Source organism: Apteryx mantelli, chromosome 29 (assembly GCF_036417845.1).
Source record: "Apteryx mantelli isolate bAptMan1 chromosome 29, bAptMan1.hap1, whole genome shotgun sequence".
NCBI lineage: Eukaryota > Metazoa > Chordata > Aves > Apterygiformes > Apterygidae > Apteryx > Apteryx mantelli.
The window spans coordinates 1,749,429-1,769,727 of NC_090006.1; the positions used below are offsets into that span (position 1 = coordinate 1,749,429).

The 20,299-nt window shown below is 42.1% G+C and overlaps 1 protein-coding gene across 6 annotated transcripts in view; it reads right to left on the bottom strand.

The window, feature by feature from the left end:
• Window positions 1-2,665: 2,665 nt before the first annotated feature.
• The window catches only part of SLC23A2 (solute carrier family 23 member 2), a 57,903-nt gene continuing 40,269 nt past the window's right edge, over window positions 2,666-20,299 (bottom strand). For 5 of the 6 annotated variants that reach the window (XM_067312569.1, XM_067312572.1, XM_067312570.1 and 2 more), the window contains 9 exons: window positions 19,498-19,679; window positions 16,199-16,319; window positions 15,352-15,508; window positions 13,667-13,814; window positions 12,986-13,091; window positions 9,522-9,651; window positions 9,242-9,379; window positions 8,426-8,521; window positions 2,666-8,073 (listed from right to left, as the gene is read on the bottom strand). In XM_067312569.1, coding sequence (XP_067168670.1) covers window positions 7,841-8,073; window positions 8,426-8,521; window positions 9,242-9,379; window positions 9,522-9,651; window positions 12,986-13,091; window positions 13,667-13,814; window positions 15,352-15,508; window positions 16,199-16,319; window positions 19,498-19,679 — 1,311 coding nt within the window. In that variant the 3' untranslated portion in view covers window positions 2,666-7,840. The remainder of the gene's footprint in view (window positions 8,074-8,425; window positions 8,522-9,241; window positions 9,380-9,521; window positions 9,652-12,985; window positions 13,092-13,666; window positions 13,815-15,351; window positions 15,509-16,198; window positions 16,320-19,497; window positions 19,680-20,299) is intronic. The other variant, XM_067312574.1, reaches the window with a different exon arrangement.

Sequence of the window (20,299 nt, forward strand, 5' to 3'; positions counted from 1 at the left end):
AGGTTGGGATTCCCAAAGGATGCCCCCGCTCCAGCTCCTGGTTTGGGCTCCAGGACCGCATTCCCAAAGGATGCCCCAGCTCCGACTCCTGGTTTGGGGTCCAGGACCAGGATCCTGAAAGACACCCTGTTTCCAGCCCCCATGTTGAGCCCTGGGGCTGGGATCCCAAAGGACACCCCATCCTGGGCGCCAGGACTCGGTTGCCAAAGGACGTCCCATTTCGGACTCCTGGTTTGGGCCCTGGGACCAGGTTCCCAAAGGATGCCCCAGCTCAGGCACCTGGGCTGGTCCAAGGACCCGGATCCCAGAGAACACCCCGTCTCTGTGACCAGGTTCCCAGAAGACACCCCATCTCCGGCACCCCTGGCAGGCATGGCGATGCCGGCTGGCTCCGAAGCGGCTCCCGCTGGGGCAGCCCAGGGATGCAGGCAATGTACCACTACGGGGTGGGTTCAGAGGAGCAGTGCTAAGTGCTGCCAGGATATTCAGTATTCCAGAAGAGCAGCCGCATGCGGACACATCCCTCTCCCTTTGTCTGGGCCTGACCTTTCCCTGAGCTTTGTGCCTTCTTGGGCTTTTTTTTCTCTTTTTTCTTTTAAGGAATTTGGCTAGAAACGGCCCACACCGGGCGAAAAAAAAGCAAGAAATCAGCTAAACAGCTGGTTTAGCAAAACAAGCAAGTCTTCACAACCGCAGATTGTCGCCTGCCCTCTTTTTGCCTTTTTTTTTTTTAAAAGTTTGTATGTAAAACACGAGCTCCGGAGGAGCCACTCGGCTCGGGGAAACACGGACTTCGCGACGGCGAGCCGGGAAGAGGGTTATTATTTATATTCCAGCAGCATCGCGGAGGCCGCGCGGCGCTCAGAGCCCCATTGTGCGGGCGGCGAGCGCCGGGGGGAAGCGGGGCCGCGGCACGCAACGGGGCTCAGCGCCAGCCGTGGCGCTCGCCGGGGGCTGAAAAAAAGCGGGGTGTTATCCGGGGGCGGCCCCGGGGCAAAGGAAACCTGGGAATTTTGAGCAACTTCATTTTGAGCAACTTCTGGGGCGAGCACGCTGCCCGCGGCGGCTCTCGCAGCCTGGCGCCGCCGCATTTGCTCGAGCTCTGAGGCGAAAACAAGAAAATCTTTTTTCTTTTTCTCTTTTTTTTTTTTTATTAGAAGGAATGTGACGGGCTCCTGCCAGATGAGGACGGCATCCAAACCGCAGGAGCGCCTGCCAGCTATTCCTCCTCCTCGCCCGAGCAGCAGATGTGGGGTCTGGCCCGAGGGGAACCAAGCCCCCGCGGAGGAGACGCCCGTGTTTCGGCCCCACCACCCCCGTTTTTCGGCGGCCCCGGCAGCCCGAGCGCCCCTCTGCTGCAGCCCCGAGTCCGAGGCCCCATTTCGGCTGTTCCAGCCCCCAACACCCCAAGCTACGGGGCAGCGAAAGCCCAATGTCATCCCGCGGTTGGACACGGGCTGGTGGGCATCCGGCAGCCTCCCGCAGCCGCAAGGCAAGAGCTGCGGCTGCTTCCGAGCCCTGCACTTGCCCCCAGTCCCTATTCCTGGAAACGTGGTCGCTGTCCCCGTATTCCGACCTGCGCGCCCGGTAAGGTGAGCTGGGAGGGGTTTTGCTGGTGAATAACGAATCCACTCGATCCGCCTGCTCCACGGCGGCGGCGGATACGCGGGGATCCAGACCGAGACCGGCAGGCGTGAGCAGCTAAGGGAAAGGCCCAGCTCGAGCCCAGCTCTAAAAGAAACGTGGAGTCTTACATTTCTTTAAATGTGTAACTTAAATGTCTCATTTTCATGCGCACAATTGTTCAAGTAAATACAAGTGGCTCATTTCAGGCTGGACAGTTTTTGGTCACTCTGGAAACGCTTCATTCCCAAGGGACAGATTGGGGGGGAAGGAAAAGCCCTTCGCTCTGCATGGAGGCAGTTAATGCAGTAAAGAAAAAAAAACCCAACTGTTTCCAGAGCTCGGGATTAAGATTAGAACCGTTTTCATCCCAGCTCCCAAATCCAAACCCATTTTATCTCAGAAATGATTAAAAAACCCTTGCCCTGAGCGATTTTAAACACCTGTTAGACCTGCTTCGGTACCAGGACATCTAGTTTCACTCCCTCGTTCTTGCCCCTTTAGATGTTTTTTTGCCATTTTTCTTCCCATCTGTAGCCCAGGGGACTAAGTTATCTTTGGATAATCCCTGTGGGCTAAATCTGAATTAGGAAAGGTATCAGGTAACTTAATTCCTCTTAAAATCAAGAGGGGGTTTAATCCGCCTTGAAAGACAACAGACAGAGCTGTCAAATTCTTATTTACAGAGTAATAAAGAGGCTGAACAGTCATCTAAACTGTGGCTTTTCCAAGCAAATCAAGGAAACGTTAACGTGTCTTTGTGGTAAAAGCTCCGGGCTGGAAGGGTAGGGACGGTGGTCGAGGACCAAATTTCCATCGCTACAGCAAGGACCGTGAGCGAGAGCGTGGCAAAATCCCTTCCGTTCACGTCCTGCTTCGGGAAAGGGATCCTCTCCCGGTGTGTTTTCGCACAGCGCTTGCTACAAAGAGATGCTACTCTGGAGGGGTTAATTCTTTAAAGTTAATGCTAACATCACCGGGATTCCCAAGCTATCGATTCTACGAGGATTTTTGAAAGCAAGTATAACAGCACGCTGCCAAGTTGCATCTATGCCCGCGTTTATTTATACTGAACAGCTTTAAAAATACAGAATAAAATAGCTTTATCTACTATTATTCACAACATCTGGTCCAAATATTACATTTTTAAATATTTAATTGTTTAATGAAGCAATGTTAGAAAAAAATATGAAATTAAAAAAAAAACTCCATAAAAGAATTACACATCTCAGGAAAAAAAACAAAAAAACTTGCTGTGTAACAAAAAAGTTTTACAGCCAAAGTCAGTCACAAAAAAGTCATGAAAAAAAAATATTTATCCCCACTGCCTAAGAACAGTCAATAGTTTGTTACGCCAAAGGTTGTGATAAACAGACAAAGTACAAGAATTTGGACTGGCAGCAAGATGATTTACCTGGAAAGATGTAGTAAATGCCGGATAATACACAAGGCAATTCTAAATATCTCTCTCATATCTATATGTACGGATGACAATGCACAGTCACAGTCAAATTATAACTAGACAGGAATATTGTGGATGTTTTTTCTCAACACGGATCCCCAATACTTAAAGCAGCCCAGCACTAAGCTGTATAGACTCATGGGCAGAAGCTAAACACTGGCAAACTTGTGGCCTCCTCCAATACTGCAATGACCTATCACAGCTGTATGAACACGAGAGCAGAGAGTAACCGGCACCCCATGTCCAAAAAGGCCATTAGTCTCAACGAGAAATACTAAGGAACATGCACCGAGTGGGAAATCGTCCGCCAAAAGCGCGACCCACTCACTCCCCCCTTAGAAAAGGAAAAAAAAAAAAAATGTCATTTTTGGTTTAAGAAGGCCACTTAAAAAAATCAAAACACCGTAGGTTGTGCTGGTCTGTCACACATGCATTTTCTACATCAATATACAAATTATGTTAAGCACGGGTTGTTTTAGATTGCGTGTAAACATCCAATGGCTAACTCAAACCATTAGGAGCTGGCTACTCCGAAACCCCCCGTGCCTGTAGTGCTGTTTATACCACAAAACACGCCGTTTCCGACGCCCTGGGGCCAGGACGCGCTGTTATAGCTGGCTGGTCTCACTCGACCGATGCTCCTTGTGGTATAAATAGGACCGAGGATTTCGGTTTGCAAGCGTCAATTGTACATTGGGAGTACCAAGATCTCAGTAGGGAGATGAACGATGAAGAAACCCTTTAGTTTTTGGTAGTAACATAACCATGGGTAAATAAAGTATACACAACTACTATAGATTCGTCAATGAAGAAATTCTACCATCACATGACATTGTCATGACAATCATACCACTCCCTCCCAGGAAAACTGCGGTAATTATCCTGAGCGGAAATGTTATTTTTAATATATGGAAATAAAATACTGCAATATTCATGTACAAACCAAGTTGCCATATTGAAAGTCAGTATTAAAAGGCATAAAGCAAAATCTGGGTTTAAGTTTGAACTTTTGGCACGAGGCAGCTGATTAAGCTCCTCGGTCAACAAAGTCTAATATGACAACATTAGTCAGGCATAGCTAAGTTCGCTATGAAACCTACATTTCTATAGGCATAATTTGTAAGTATTTGCTTTAGAAAACGTGTTTAAACATGTTAGCAAGAATTCTTAATTTAACCTAAAAAAAATACAATAGAATATCAATTACAAAAGTCCCAAGTTATTTTGTTTTGCATACATTTATACCATCTTTGATATGACAAAATGATATTTCTACCATGAATATTTGCCCTTCTGTCTTAACGTTTGGCTGAAACGTCACCTCTCATCCCTCAGGTGTTGTCTTCTATACGTGGTTTTGTTCCATTTAGCAGTTGGAAAGGCAGGCGGTTAAATATGCAGGAAAAATACAGTATTGCATACGCAGCCACGTTTCCGCGCCCAGCTACCCCCGACCCATCCAAGCCTGGACACCAACAACAAGCGCTAGGGACCGAAACGCTCTGCAGAGCTGCGACACATCTGCCAGCAACCGCGGCACGGCAGCTCCGGCGGCCGGCTGGCCGAAAAAAGTCAAACCAACCTCCGTGCGGGAGCAGTGAAGGTCCACAGTCGCCTGCCTCAGCTGTACAAAAACGGGGGCAACTCTCAGCATTTCCCTCACCCAAAAAAAAAAAAAAAAAAAAGGCAAGCATCGCATGTGCGTCTTCTTCGACCGGCAGCTCTGGGATCATCTCAGGTGCATCGGAAAGAGAAAGGGGAACTTCCCTTTCCGAGGCAGAGCTGCGTACGAGCTCCATCCTTTTCTAGGGCGAAGCGTTGCGGAGCTGCGCACTTAGGTATCCCGAGCGCCGCAGCGGCACCAAAACATTCCCTGCGCGTTTAAGGTACTGCCAATGGCTTCGTTATAACCTTCCGCTATAACAGGTGTTTCAGCAGATCTCCTTTGCAAAACTGAGGCTCATCTTTAACCATTCATATCGTAACGAGATTAAGACAGTTGTCATCTCATGTTACACATTACACAAATTTGGTTACAAAAACGTCTGCTAACTACAGCTACTTATTTTAGTGTTACCAAGTTACGTGGCTAGAAAAGCAAAGCATGCCGACCAAACGCCACTGTACTTCTCTCAGCCAGTCAACAGAACCAGTATGGCAGGACCAAAAGCCAAGAAAGAATTAAATCCAAAAATCTGACAGAATAATCTGACTTGACTTATTCCAATATTCTTTCTAACACTGCAAAAAAAAAGTTGCTATTCTGCCCCGGGAGGAAAAAAAATAAAGAGTCCTTGGGTTCCTTGCCTTATAATTTGACTCCAGCGTCACAATTCAGCTAACCGGCACCTCTAACATGTTCAAGTCAAGGCCATAAAGAACATGTACAGCTTCACTCCATCCAAAAGCGAGAGAAGAACATTTCTCACTGCCACATCTCTTTACCGGATAAGCATTCATGCTATCACGAGACTATCTGGGGGGTTAAGTTCAGAAAAGCCTCAAAACACAGGTTTCACTGCCGTACTCTGTGCCCAGTGGGATCACCGGGCTTGAAGCACTTCAGTATTTAAGAGGTGGCACTGTTTTGAAGACAAAGCTTTTGCCTCCCTTTCTCAGCCTTTATAAGTTAACCAACTTTGGCATTTTACATGATTATAGCCACCTTAGATAGGCGGCTTTTTCTTTTTTGTTCCTTTTTTTTGCCTTTTTCTTTTTCAGGCCCTTCTTTTTGAATTCCCCCGTCTCTCCCACACATCTTTGGTTGCATACAAAGTTGGGAAATTCAGAAGCTTCGTGCCACTGATTAGAGGTCTCCGCGCTCCAGCTATCTGCAAGTGGATGTGAAAGATCTAACACCTCGCTACCCAAAGAGGAAAAATTATTAAAATTATAAAACGACTTAGTTTCACAGGCAAACTAACCTGTCTATTATACACTAACACTTCCGACCAGCTTTCGAGACAGTCCAATTGACACCAAGACTGCAAACTACTGAAAGTTCCCTGGAGCAGGAACACACACATGCTTTGTTATGGAAAAAAAGCGGTACAAAATAGTTTCTGGAAACAGCCATGACATGCTGAAAGCTATATGAATGGAATCATTCCGATTCTACACTACTCAGTACTGATCCATTGAGCTCTTTCCTCGCCCTCCCCACCCAAACCCTTCCATGCTTCAATAACCAATAACAAATTCACCTGGAAGTCGACTCGGAGAAAACAGAGTTCCTGCGCTCGTGCCCAGTAGTCAAACTTTGATAAATATACTAGTGAATTACAGGATCTACTGTTACGGTTTTTTTTCCAGGAATACAAAACGCAAGCACCATAGAGCATACTGGCCTTGAAATTACATAACACTACATTTCCCTGATGATCTCCACAGCTTAAGAATGCTTTTGGGGCCACACTGAAGTCTAAAACTAACTTGCAATAGTAAGAACATTAAACATGAATAAAACTTTTAATTATGAATGCATGATGAGCATGAACACCCACATAACATCAGAGCTGAGACTATTCCAGGAAAAAAATCTGAATGGTGCCCTGATTGGACCCAATACCCGTTAAACCATCCAGTGGATGAGGACATCAAATGTAGTGTCTCTGCTATAAAAGAAGATCACCTTTGTAAAAGCAGCGAGCTGTCCAAGGCGCCCCACAAAGAAACAAAGAAGAGGCAACGTAACATAAGCCACGCTCGGGCAGCACCAGATCTCAACATCCAAAGAAGAAAATTTTGTATGGATCCAAATAAGCGAATGCTGACAGCATTTTCGCCGTGTGATTCTCCCTACAGGGAAAGCTGCACACATACAGACCTTAATTGCTTCTAAGTGCTTAACGAATTATCTTTTTCCTTCAGGAAACCTCTGCGTCGTCTAGCTGGATACAGGCATCGCACTGCAAGAACTGTTATCGAGTCCCATCGGAAATTAAAAGTTTCCCATCTGCGTAAAACTAAAGCTATATATGTCCCTTTAAAGAAAACCCGCACCTGCACAATAGCTAGGTGGTTCCATGCCGGGCTGAAAAAGCAAACGTCTGAAAATGCAAACTGGCATGAAATGAGTGGCTCCTTGAGCAGCACTAAGCTAACAGAAGTTGGTCATGGTTTTCAGCAGCAAAGTTTAGTACGGGAACTTCTGTCTCACGCTGGAAATTTGACTCAACTATCAATAATTCAAATAAAAAAAAGAAAATTGTCATGATTTGCCAGTACAAACTAAGTCTGGTTTACAGGGGTCTGAAAATATGGAATGTGTGAACTAGTGACTGGAAAACAACACATACGTTGATTCGACATGGTGTTCAGAAGTACAAATTTTTTTCTTTTCACAGGATTCAAATTTTCTGGCGTAACTAACATTGCCAGCAATGAACGCGCCAAAAATGCCAGCATCAATGACTTAAATAAAAATCACCATAAAAAGTAACATTTCCAATAGCACCTAAATACTTTAGGAACCTAAGTTCCGTTTAAAATAAAAAACAGACTTAGGTGCATAGATATCTAAAGCTTTTGAAAAGTGAACAGAGGAGCATTTGAAAATTTGACCCAGAGACACTAGATCTGGCTACCACCACCCACAACAGGAAAGCTTTTTTTTTTTTTTTTTTAAACCCGTCTCAGCTCTGGTTCCAGAATTTAAATGCAGATATACAAAACATATATTTTAATGCTTCTTAATCAGCAAGAAACTGCAAATACATCTCTTACTACAACTAGATAATATAATTTCAACTAAGGCTATACTGTAGCTTCCGAGTCTTCATCTGAACTCCTGCAGTTACTGCTTTTCCTGAAGCCTTTCCACGTGTAGCCCATGAAGGTAGGGCTGATGGGCAGGAAGCTGAAACACCTGTATTTTTTGATAAAGTTCATGCCAAAGGGCAAATCGTACGTTTCCATGCCATCCAGTGACTTGCTTCCTTTACCAACCCCTTTCTTCCATTTCCTTATTCCCCTTTCTTCAGGGCTTCCTAGAAGTTCAAACAAACAAAAATTAATACAGACACACACAGACACACACATATATATATACATATAAATACTAGTACATCTGAGGAAGTTCAGTCTGCTCTCTTCCATTTTGATTTTTTTTTTTCCCAGCACATTTATATCTTCAATAGTATAGAGACCTTAACTTGAAGTTTCAAAGCGCACTCAAGGAAACCAAGGCAGGCTGGCATTAAGCAGTTTGCTCTAGGTGTTTAAAGAAACTCAACGGAAGAACCAGCAACCTCTCTCTCATCTCCGGCCTCCCTAAAATGCTCTCCTCATTCAGAAAGGTAGTTATTATTTCAAATAAAATGACGCATTCACATAGCTGACCTGGAATGGTATTATCCAAAATAAACGCAACGCAACCCCCAACAAACATGGCTGTAGTGAGGAGAACATTCAATACTTGATCAATGCCTGCTATTCCTAGAAGGGCAGAAAAGAAAAAGGATTTATTCAGAGCTTGTACTTTTATCCTACATACGCACATCCTACTGATTTACATGCAGCTCAACTGGGAAAACACGCCACTGAGGTCCCTGAGGAATTTGCTCAAATAGGACTCTTAAAACCACGTGGGACTAGAGTCAGAAGAAATTTTAATCAACACGGTCCACCCACGGGGACCCCTTCTTTCCCCAGGCATAACTCCATGAACTTTCAATTGCTTATTAAGACGCAATGAAATGCATTTTAGTTTCTACTGCTAACACAACTGTGTAATTTAAAATAATTAGAAAACTACAAAATGAAAAAGGATTTTCATAATCTAAAAAGATGTAAATGATGAAAAAAGATGAAAAATATTCCTCCTGGTTCTTTTACCATCATTCGCAATTCAGATTCACCTTTTAAGTCCTTCTCCCAGTCCAACTGGGAACTGTCTCCTTGCGCTGCTCTCAATCTTACCCAGAGAACACAGGAACACTTCAGATGTATCTCACTGAAACACCTAACTCGGTTCTCAACATCTCAATAACTGTCCACCTCTGAACACGTCTGCATTCTTATCTAGAGCTTTTATTGTCTCGTTAATATTTTGCTTTTACTCTTCTTTACCCTTTAGGTTACTTTGTACTTGCATGTACTTTGTATGCTGAGTATTAGGTAGAAGCATACTTCATGCCGGTGAACAGAAACACGTACCTGTGACCAGTGGATTTTGTTTGAGATAGCTTGGAAGGACAAGTCCAAAGAAAATGGAAAATCCAAGTACAAACAGGTTACGAGAAGAATTTAAATCTATGAACTGGAGATTAGACAGACCCACAGCTGTAATCATTCCTAAAGAAGAATAAACCAAGTCTCAGCATTTAGATAGCCTTTTTCTAAGAAAACACGACAAGGTACATAAAAGCACGCCGCTAGAGTAAAAAGATATCACAGCCACACAGTACGTGAAGAGAAGCAAGAAAACATACGTTACCAAAGAGGGTGCAGAAGAGGGCACCAAGCACGGGGTCAGGCAGCGATGCAAAGAGAGCGCTGAACTTGCCAACCATTCCAAGCAAGAGCATGAAGGCTGCACCATACTGAATAACCCTCCGACTTCCAACCTGCAGGAGAACAAAAAGAAACGGACACCGGAAGAGTGAGCATCTAGGGCAGCTTTATGCTTCAGCATTTTATTTTATTTTTTACTCTCTTTCGCATTCTCTCTTCAGATGAAGCCTAGAAGACTCTGATAACTGTTCTGCTCTGATGTAAAATGAAGATAATTTTGTCCGAGTTAACATATCTGGGAGTATTTCTTGCACAGCCTCAAAAAGTGAACCTTGAAAAAAACTGAAGGTCTTCATGAATTAAAAGTTTTGACTGTCATGCTTTAAGCCTTCTTTTCAAGCTTCCATGCATATTTTCTGTGGTGTTAAAACACAGGCTGCAGAGAATTTACAAACGCCTTGGAGGACAAAGCTGTAACATGGCTGCAATTCAATTCTAACATAACTTTGTTTGATTTTGCCCATTTTCATTAACATTAAGCCACCTTAAAATCATATTAACATAGCCTGTAACTGCTATGGCCACAATAGCCAGGAAAGGTGGCACAGTCCCATCTACAATAAAGAAAATAAATAGATCATAACTAGGAGAGATGGTGAACTGGTCAACTGTCAGGCAAACAGCAAAAGAGTTTCAGGTGCTGCTGCCCTTTTCCACAAGAACACGTATATTGGTTACCTTCCACACCGTTCGCTTGAAGGAGACGCAGACTTTTCAGGCAGACATTATCAAGTCATTTTACAACATCTCTCTCCAACATCAGAGCTCAAAACATGTCATATGCAAAACATGTCTGGGCTAACACTGTGAAACTGAGCGTCCTCATTTCCTTCCCATTTTTATTTTAAGCACTCAAACTCAGGGCGGTATTTCTCCAGCATGATGTTGTAATAGCAGTTGTTGAGCATAAACAACGCTCAGTTAATAATAATGCAAGTTATACTTGCATGTGAGGTGTACCAGGCACAAAAAGTTTGTTATGCTGTAAAGGTGGTTTCCAGCAAAAGCTCTTTACAGACTTCTGTTATAGAGTATTAAGCTTCACAGAGAAGTTAATAGTAATTTGTTAATTATGTATGACCAAGCTGAGCACCTCATATACAGAAGCAGAAACACTGGAGTGAAGCACCATACTAGCGCTTCAATAAATGCAGGCATATACGTGTGTTAGAAGTTTTAGAAAGCAGTACCGTAACTTCTGCTACTATCAAGCCACCTGAATTTAAGAAAAGATAAGGTAGGAACATCTAGGGTAAAGTACTTCGGTCCTCAAATATTCTTCACTGCTCAACTGTTAGATGGGAGGCATTCAGTTACAGAAAGAAGCTAGACTAGTAAATATGGATGATTCAGTAGAATAACAAGGAAAGTTTGCTTGCATCTTTCTCTATTATTTATAAAAATATTCATTTCCTCATGACCACCAATATCTCGCTCCAAAAATATCTTGCTTTATGAAATACGCAGATTCTTTAAAAAACTACCTCTACATGATAATGACATTGATTTATGCAAACAACCAATCATTATAAGCCAAACAAATCAAGTCCCAACTGAGATTTTTAGCACTGAGCTAGAACTGCATACTTATTCCCAGACACTCATACACACACTTCAAATGATTGTTTTGGCATGCATGAATAGAGGATACAGCACCTAGTATCTTGCCGAGTATCCATTCCGTCAACATTATGGCATAAGCTGCCTATAATTTTGGCCCAACAAATCAGATTTAATCTGTTCGCTTTTCACCAAGTCAAACTCGCTCAGAGACTAGCTCCAAGACTTTGCCACGTTTTTGCTCCAGTTAAAGCCTCAAAATCAAATTCTATACTGACTTCAAAAAAGGTGAACGCCTTTTCAAACATTACACCGGTATAAGGAGATCACTAGGTAGTCTTTGCTCATGAGCACTAAAGCTTTCTTCTCCCAAATAAACAGCAAAGTATACATGCCAAAAAAAAGGATAAAATCTATTTTGATACAAATTTAAGTTGCAAACTACTAGGTTTTTAGGAACGAGCATGCAGACAGGAAAACAAGACAAAACACTGGAGCACAGCCATCCAGCTGTGCCATTGTGGATCAGGCATATTCACTTTTAATGATGCTCTCTGAACAAACCTATTTAATTTTGTTCTCTGTAACAGCTGCTGGTTAAACATTCATTTTTTGTTGCTCCAACGCAAAAAGCACACTTATTTCTGCAGCCTGTTAATAAAAAAAGTGCTGTTAACTGATACCAACTGCTACGAAGTCAGTGGCAGAAATAGAGGACAGAGCTGAATAAACCTTTCTTCAGTGCTTTTTGTAACTAGAATTTCTTCTAGGAAATTTCCATCAACAACTGAAAGAGACTTATACAGACAGCAGATGGTGCTATTAGTATTTATATTCCATCCTAAAAGCAAACAGACTTGTCCTTTGTGCAGAAAAAAATGGCCGAAGATAAATTCACCATCTCTGCTGCATTAAATCAGAGGGATGAGTTATTCCCGCATGCAAGAAGTAGATTTATAGCTTTCAAGCCAAATAACACAACAAAATGTACGCATTCACAACATAAATTACTCTTAGCAATTTTGTTGGCATTTTTTAGCAAGGTTAAATTAACAACGTCAAGCAAATCTATCTGCAGCCCAAGGTCTCCCAGTTCAGCAAGGCATTCGAGCACACAGACAATTCAGCACAGGAATAATCCTGCTGGTTCCATAGGAATTCCTCGAGCGCTTACATACTTTGCTGAGTAGCACCCCAAAAGTATGTAATCCCCTAAGCACGCTCAGTGCTTTATAAATGTATCACGATGAGGGCAAATATTTAGGGTATATTTAACTTTGAAATTACCTTGACCACAAGCTCCTGCTCTAGCTGTGTCAGTGTAATGTCCTAGTACAGATGTAGATAAGATCCAAGGATCAAGTCGCATTTCATCATGTGTCAAAATGAGAAATTAAAAATATTCAGCTCTCCTCTACTGATACTTTCAGGGCCAAGAGGGCTAAAAGAATACCAATTTCTACACAGTTTACAGTGTTTATGCCTCAACTTAAAAAAAATAAAAAAATCCCTGGAATACCTTCTAAGGTTTTCAAAGGGACAGTTTATTTAATATCATCTCCTTTATGTAGGTTTTCTAACTGCTTTTACCTTGAAGAAAAGAAGATCTTGGGGGTCCTTATCAGGAATCGATTTCTATCAGACAATGTTGGTACAGACAAATTAAGTAAATTCTGAATACTGTGTGAAGTTTGTCTGTAGAAAATAATACATAGTATTCTTTCTTGGAAGAGGATCATACTGTGAAACCTGAAAATGGCATGAGCCAGCCACCACAGGATATAAAATAATATTCAAGTCACTGGCTGATCAAGGTAAAGAACATACCTTCGTGATGCCCAAGACGCCGATGTTAGGGCTGGAAGAAGTAGATCCGTTCCCTGTCCCAAACACTCCATCCAAAACACAGGAAAGACCCTCAATAAAAATCCCTCTGTAATTCACAAACAAGCAAAAGTCAAACTTGTATTAATGCAGACTCATTTCAGACAGTGCTTTACGGCTGCATGCTCTCTAGGTGCCTGTCAAGGTATCTGTCCTGCAAGGTTTATTTTAATCAGCGTTTCAAGCTCCAACACACCTGGAGAAACAACATAGGTGCCGTCATCTGCATCTCAGACACCCACATTCTAGATACCCATGTTCTTAAAGAACTGAATATAAAATAATCAAGTCAAACTTAGAACACCTTTCTACTCCTAAAATTACATTTCGGGTGAAGTGAACAAGCTACACTGCTTCCAGGACCGATTCAGAGTTTGTTCCCTACTGAAACTGCAATAGGGAGCGCCACAGATCCCAGCAGAAACAGAACTAGGTTGCCACTGTTGCATTTCACATCAAAATAATTCAAACCCACAGTTACATCCGACATTTCAGATCTTTGGGCCTTGTGTTTGACCAAATTGTAACATTTGATATCAGAAGACATTCTTGACTTATCTCAAGAAAAAAAAAAGTGCAAAATAGTAGCATAAAATACAGATAAATATTTCTTTTTTGACATACCTATTTATTGCATGAATAGGAGGAGGAGGAGCACAAGACAACCTGGCACAGGCATAGTAATCCCCTATCGATTCAATTATGCTAGCAACAACTGCGCTCAGCATCCCGATTACTCCAGCGGCCGAAATTGTTGGCAGTCCCCACTGAACTGTGAAGAAAAGAAAACTGAAATCTCTTGTTCCACCAAAAACAATTTAGATATTGAAACGTACAACAATTTATTAATCTTTAATGGAATCAAACTCCCTTTACGGTAACACTGTTTGGCAAGTTTGACTAGATGAAAGGAGCAGAGAAAAAACTGCCTAACCAACTGCTTTGATCACGCTTGAAAAAAGAACCTAAACCCCGCCAAAAAAATTCCTCCTGTTCAGAAGACATGAATTTCAACTACCGTTTGTGGGGAGGGGAGGAAAAAAAGAAAAACAATTCAGATTAGTGAGGCCAATGCCACTTAATTATAATTTTTCTGAAAACGCTGTCTTTAGTTACGAGTTTAGTCTACAGAAGACAATAGCCAAAAACCAGCTATGACCATGCACAAACACTTTCCATTTCCAAATTTCTGCAGAAGAGAAAATAAGATTAATTTAAGCCCTTAGCGAAGCTTGGCAGGCTTTCCATAGCAATTGGCTTGATGCTTTTATCTCTTTGAAATAGATGAGTCTCTCACAACAAAAGAAAGTTTAAGTCACACCAACATGAATGAACAAGGCTTTACAAATAAGAATGGTCTAATCAAGGTGGAGAAAAGTCTTCCTCCTCTTCATGGCCAAACCCTTCTATTATATATCTTGCAAGTAATTCTTTAGAAGTGGTTTCTTTTAGAGACTAATCAGAACCAAAGCATATGGAAAACCACAATGAAGCTGCCTCATTATGGCGTGCTGGTGTCCATAACCATTTCTATTATTCTATTCTAGTAGAATATTACTCTTTTATTACTACGTTAACTTCTGAGCAGCACAAGTGCAAACTGGTTGTGCAATTCCATCTCATAGTCATAAGGAACAGCTTTTAACAGCTTTAAACTTTGGGGTGGCCAGCAAAAGAATAAATCGTACAAGATTCAGTGTAAAGCATTTTGTTTTCTCTTGTAAATGCCTTTTTTTGTTTAGCATTGATTAGCATTGGCTGCTGTCCTCTGACTCACCCGTCAGCCCGATTTTAATGTCATTTCTGAAAGTCGGGACATCTTTATGCAGATATCTTAACACTTGTGTTAACTCAAGAAGTGGTGCGTTGGGGGGGAATACCTAGCTGAGAAGTGTACTAAGTTGAAAAAACTGCTTACAATACTAATTCTTTTCAACAATGAGAATGAGTAACTTCAGTAACAATCATTCCCAGAAAAGCCATATTATATATGCAGCTACATGTATAAGAACTCAGAATTACCTACTTAAACCCTGCGAGCACTTTCCACAAATTCAAGTTACAGGCACTCGGTCTTTCTTGGAAGAGGCCGTAAGGCACCACATTAAAGTATAAAATACTAGAGAAAAGCCGTAATCCCCACATACAACGCCTTTAGGTCAGTTAAAAGACTCCCGTCAGCTATCGTATGTCAAAGCACATCAGAATCTAATACAGAGGAAAAATTAGCAATGCTTGCAAAAAAGGACAGAAAAGACGCTCACAGGTGTGTTCTTAAAACCAGCCTTAATAGGAAAAAACATACTTACAAGGATAAGGAACCTTGAACCACGGAGCTACCAAGAGCACTCCTCGGCGGGCGTCCGTGCGAGCGTAGAAGCCATACTTTGAACTGTCGGGGGGAAAGACGTCCGTCACAGTGAAGATGAAGCAGAGCAACCATGACACCAAAATAGCTAAAATAATCTGTGACAGAAGAGGGAAAAAGCTGTTTAAAGTAAACGATTATTGACAACGTTCATCAACAGCAAACAGTTCCTGCACAGAGTATCTTTAACATGCTTATCTTAGCATGATCTTAAGTGATATTTTAAATCTGAAGAACAGTAAGTCCTGTAATGGATCTGTTAGGTGCTTTTTCCTTTAACAAAGGTGCAGTGAGAAAAGCTTTGGAATCAGAATAAGCCTCTTCTCTTTCCTAACAAATGGGAAAGTCTCCAAATGAGCACTTAAACTAGTGAATTCATTTTAACTTTAACACAGAAATAAAAGGAAGTCTTTCACATGGGGAAACCAAGTATTGCTTTCAAAAAAACCAAAAGATAATGATCTCACCCTCCCCTTTTTGGAGGGCTCAGTTTAGGCTTTCATTACATGCAGAAACATACCTTCCTCTCCACCCCGTCCCCTCCCCAACACTCCATCATCTTCATCACTCCAATGGCTCTTCACCAGAGAGAGATGCCAGAATGGGATCTGGCAAGACTACACGAGACACTCTTTCCTCTAGCAAATGAGCCATTTCGTTAAGTTTCCCATAAGCACATCCAACCTTATATCTCATTTTTGTGACCTATTATACCACTAAAAAAAAAAAAAAAAAAAAAAAGACACAAAATAGAATTGGAAAATTGAAGAACAAGCTCAACTACTTACCGGAAACATTTTGAAAAGCTGCAGCCTGTATGCTGTCCATCCTTTCTTGGATTTGTAAATTGGTAAGGGAAATTTGACATTTCTGGCATACTGAGAAAACAACAATACTAGGAAAATAGTCCTGAGAAAAAAGGAGGAGAGTGGGAGAAGAGAGACATATCATTAGCACCAATACGTTAAAAAACTTTCCCAGTACAAACTTGATAACCCTTTAGGCTCTTCAAACCCAGAATATAAATGGAAGTTTTAAGATTTAGCACAAGACAAAGCATTAGGAGAGAATATATTTTAATCACGCTGTTATTCCACGAAACCCAAAGCTACATAATCTGTACTCTAAAGTCCTGCAATGTAGCCAGCAGCAAACAGGTAAACAAACCCAGGAAAGCGAGAGACTACAGAAAGATTTTCAGAGATAAAGCCATTGGGAAAGAGGTAAGCTGCGCTCTTCTGTTTGACTCAAACTCTAACTATTTGTGTCCAGGTCTGCACTGCATATGAAGCAGGAAACAGCCAAAATGTTTTTTTTTTGGGGGGCGCAGGGGAACACCAGGAAGGACAGACATAGGGGTGAATGGGACACAACAGCTAAAACACATTAGTTACTACACTTCTATGTCTCTCATTCTTATCTTCAGCAATATCCTTCTCTTTGTGCTAGCCAGCCCAGCTACCATAAATCAAATCCGTCCAAAAAGACTATACAAAGAGTCGAGTTGTTTGAAGAAGCAAAAGCTTTTCTGAAATTCGAGGAGATTATGTTTTATCACTGATTAACCAAAAAAAAAAAAAAAAAAAAAAAAGACTGATTTTAAGCTTCCCTCCCTTTTTCCATTCAAGATCACTTTCAGTCCGTAAGAAACACAACAGAGCTTTATTCTCCCTCAAACTCCAGGAACAAAGAGCCCTGCACAAGAAGGGTGTCATTTATAGCCTTCACCCCTGACTAAAGTCGAATGATAAAGGCACCTTTTCCCTGCAGTCAGGAAACATTCTGGCACCTCTCCAAAACCCCATTACAGAAAGAGGGACTGCAGCTCCTAACAGCAGCTATCCTGGGCGCTAGCCCCGAGGACACTCGGCATGATTTTTATTTTGAACGGGGCTGTAAATAATGTCAGGGAGGGCACGCACACTACAAAGATCCTCTCCACGGCTCAGCAGAGGCTAAAGCAGGAGAGAGGCAGAACAAAGTTTAAACTGACTCGCTAAAAGCATCGAGTTTTGCCGCTCAGTTTGCTTGTCCACAAAGCAGGTGGAGTATTGGGGTGGGCTATAGAGAGCGTTTCGGGGGGGGGGGGGGGGGCTTACTGCCATACTGTAAAATATCATGAAATCTTTGAATGCCCAAAGAAACAGTTTTGTTTGCCAGACGTACAGGCAACGCCAGATTCAGGGATATTTTGGGTTTTTATAGCTCATGATGTGACCTGTTTTATGATTAAATTGTTTCAGCCCGGTGCCTTTAGAACACGTGAGGTCAGAAAATTGTTTGGGAAACTGAAAATCTTGTCAAATAGCGTCGGCAGCTAATAGAGGATAATAGCTCTTATACAGGTATTATTCTGCTGTGCGAGATAGCAACGCAATTACTATTATCTCATCAGAACAGTCAAGACAATTTCAAGTGCCACATCTTGTAAGATCAAGTCTGAGTGGATCTAGATGGCTACAGAGACATTTTCAACAATCTCGTGCACATTTCTGCATGGCAGAAGCCAGAGAGTAATTGCTGACTGGGTAATATTTAAACCCTGTTCCTAAATTGATTTATTTTTTCCATTTGCAAACTGTCAACTCAAATTACAGGTTTCCATGTCCAATTCACCAAAGGTCTACTTGCTTAATTTAACATTAGTCCCAACTCGCATAGAATTTGTTTTACAGCAAAATAAAATGTTCCTTTGGGTCAGCTGCTTAACATAATAGAATTACAAAACTATTCACGATGCTAACATCTGAGATAAAAGAGAATTAAACAGCCTTTTTAATCATAAGCTGCACTTACAGAATACTTTAGATGTTCAAAGTACTGTGCAAACAGATTAGTCAGATCAGAACCTGATCTCATCAAGTCATTCCTTCCGCTTCCAGAGCCAGTACAAAGTTGTTCGCTATATATTGAACATATCAACTGCTTCAGCCAATTTTAGTCTCCCTAAAATGTGGTTTCCATCCTCATTTGGCTGGCTTTTCATACCATCTCACAGGAAACTTTTGTATTCTGTTCATTTCATTTTTCTCAGCTACTCCCTTTCATACCGCTACTCCCGATTCTTACGTTTCCCTGGCATTTACACTACAGAAATATATAGATCATGCCCTTAAACTCAACTCTAAAAGCCTTTTGGTCTACTAAAGAGAAATGTCTACTTACACATCAGCAATTAAAAGAATTATCTCAGAACTGAGGGGGGAAGGAAGCTTGCAAGGCACCCTGAAACTACCAATATAACCTTCATCCCTGTTAAACCTTAGTGTACCTTGATTTAAAAAATACAGTTTTATTGCACTAGTGAAACTCTGGCCATTGTGCATCACTTCAGGCCTAGAAACCATGCAAGGAATAAAAGCAAGAATGTTTTAGAGGAACCATAGAGCTTAGAATTTAAAAAGCTATGAAAATGGAGAGAAATAGTCACTGGTGTAATTTAGCATGGTAAAACCTGCAGTCAGAGAGCAACACCTGTAGGCTGAAACAACATGCAATAATAAGGAGAATCAGTACGAATGACGTACAGATGGCAATCCCGGCACAAAGCACAGAAACTAACAGACATCTCTTTGCAAAAGCACTGGGAAGAATAACAAACAGAACAAACAACTTCTTGTCTTCGCTCACGGTCCACAGACACCGCACCAGAAAATATTCTGATCCATCATGCCAAATCCTAATACTACAGGAATCACTTGGACGGCAAGTTGACTTTGCAGGGAGGAAGAGGAGCACTGAATACTTTTTAATGGTTAACATTAACCTTTTCTTTTTTTGGAGTGGGGGGCACAATAACACCACCCCCTGGCTCACTTCAACCTTCTGCTTGGAAGAGCATGCAGTTATTCAGCTCCAGCAGCTGCAGGTTAAATCTTCCAAACAAAATCAAACCGAAACATGGGGGGAAACATACCACAATTAAACAATCTGAAAGAGTGACCGAAAAGTGGGAACCTCATGTATTTAGTGCTACCTTTGGTAGTCAAGCAAACTCGGGTTTTCCCTTTGCACTCCAGAATTCCTGCGTGATGACTTACCAACTGGGACCCACTGGCCCAGGTCAAGAGCACCCAGGAGTACTTACAACATCGCGATACCCCAGTGTTTGCCCGCTCTTTCCCCAGCTGCTTGGAAACCAGAGAGGCCGATGAGAGCGACAGTTGGCGTGATAGTCAGAGGTCCAATATATCGCAGCAGGGCGCCGGGAAGGCCGAGCAGACCGATCACCACTTCTATCAAGGAGGACATGATAATCGCACCTTGGATCTGAACACACAAGAATGGCAAAGAGACGGTTCAGTCAAATCTTAAAGCAAAACCAAAACATTTCTTTTTCTGCTCTGGCTTATAAACTGCAGTTAAAGAATTCAGTGACACAGAAGAACTCAGCAAATTTTTTGTCATAAAACAGCTCATTAGGTTTAAGTGACTTATTGCTTAAGCATAACACTTATGGTTTTCTCCACAAAACTATTACACAACAGACCAGTGGGCCAGTCTGGTAGTCGTGTGGATAGCACATCACACTGTCAGACAGGAGACCTGGGTTCCAGGCTAACCTTTAAGCTCTCAGATCGAACCGGCAAGGGTTGGTGGCGCCACGGAGGTGATGCTCCTAGCTCCTAGGGGCAGAGTGTATGCTGCATTGTTCACAAGTGCTCCTTAGAAGCTGGTATAGAGCAGCGTTGTGGTCTCAGGAGACTGTCAGCCCTCTTGGCTGCAGGGCTCTTGGCAGGATGTAGCTATGGTTTGAACATGGGGAAGAGAGAGGGGTTGTTTTTAATTAAGAAAAAGTTTGCAGCCCAAAGCAACGGGATGGGAGATAAATTCCATGACACACGCCTTAATTTGGACTACGCTATCTACCGCTCTAGTGTGATGCCTGG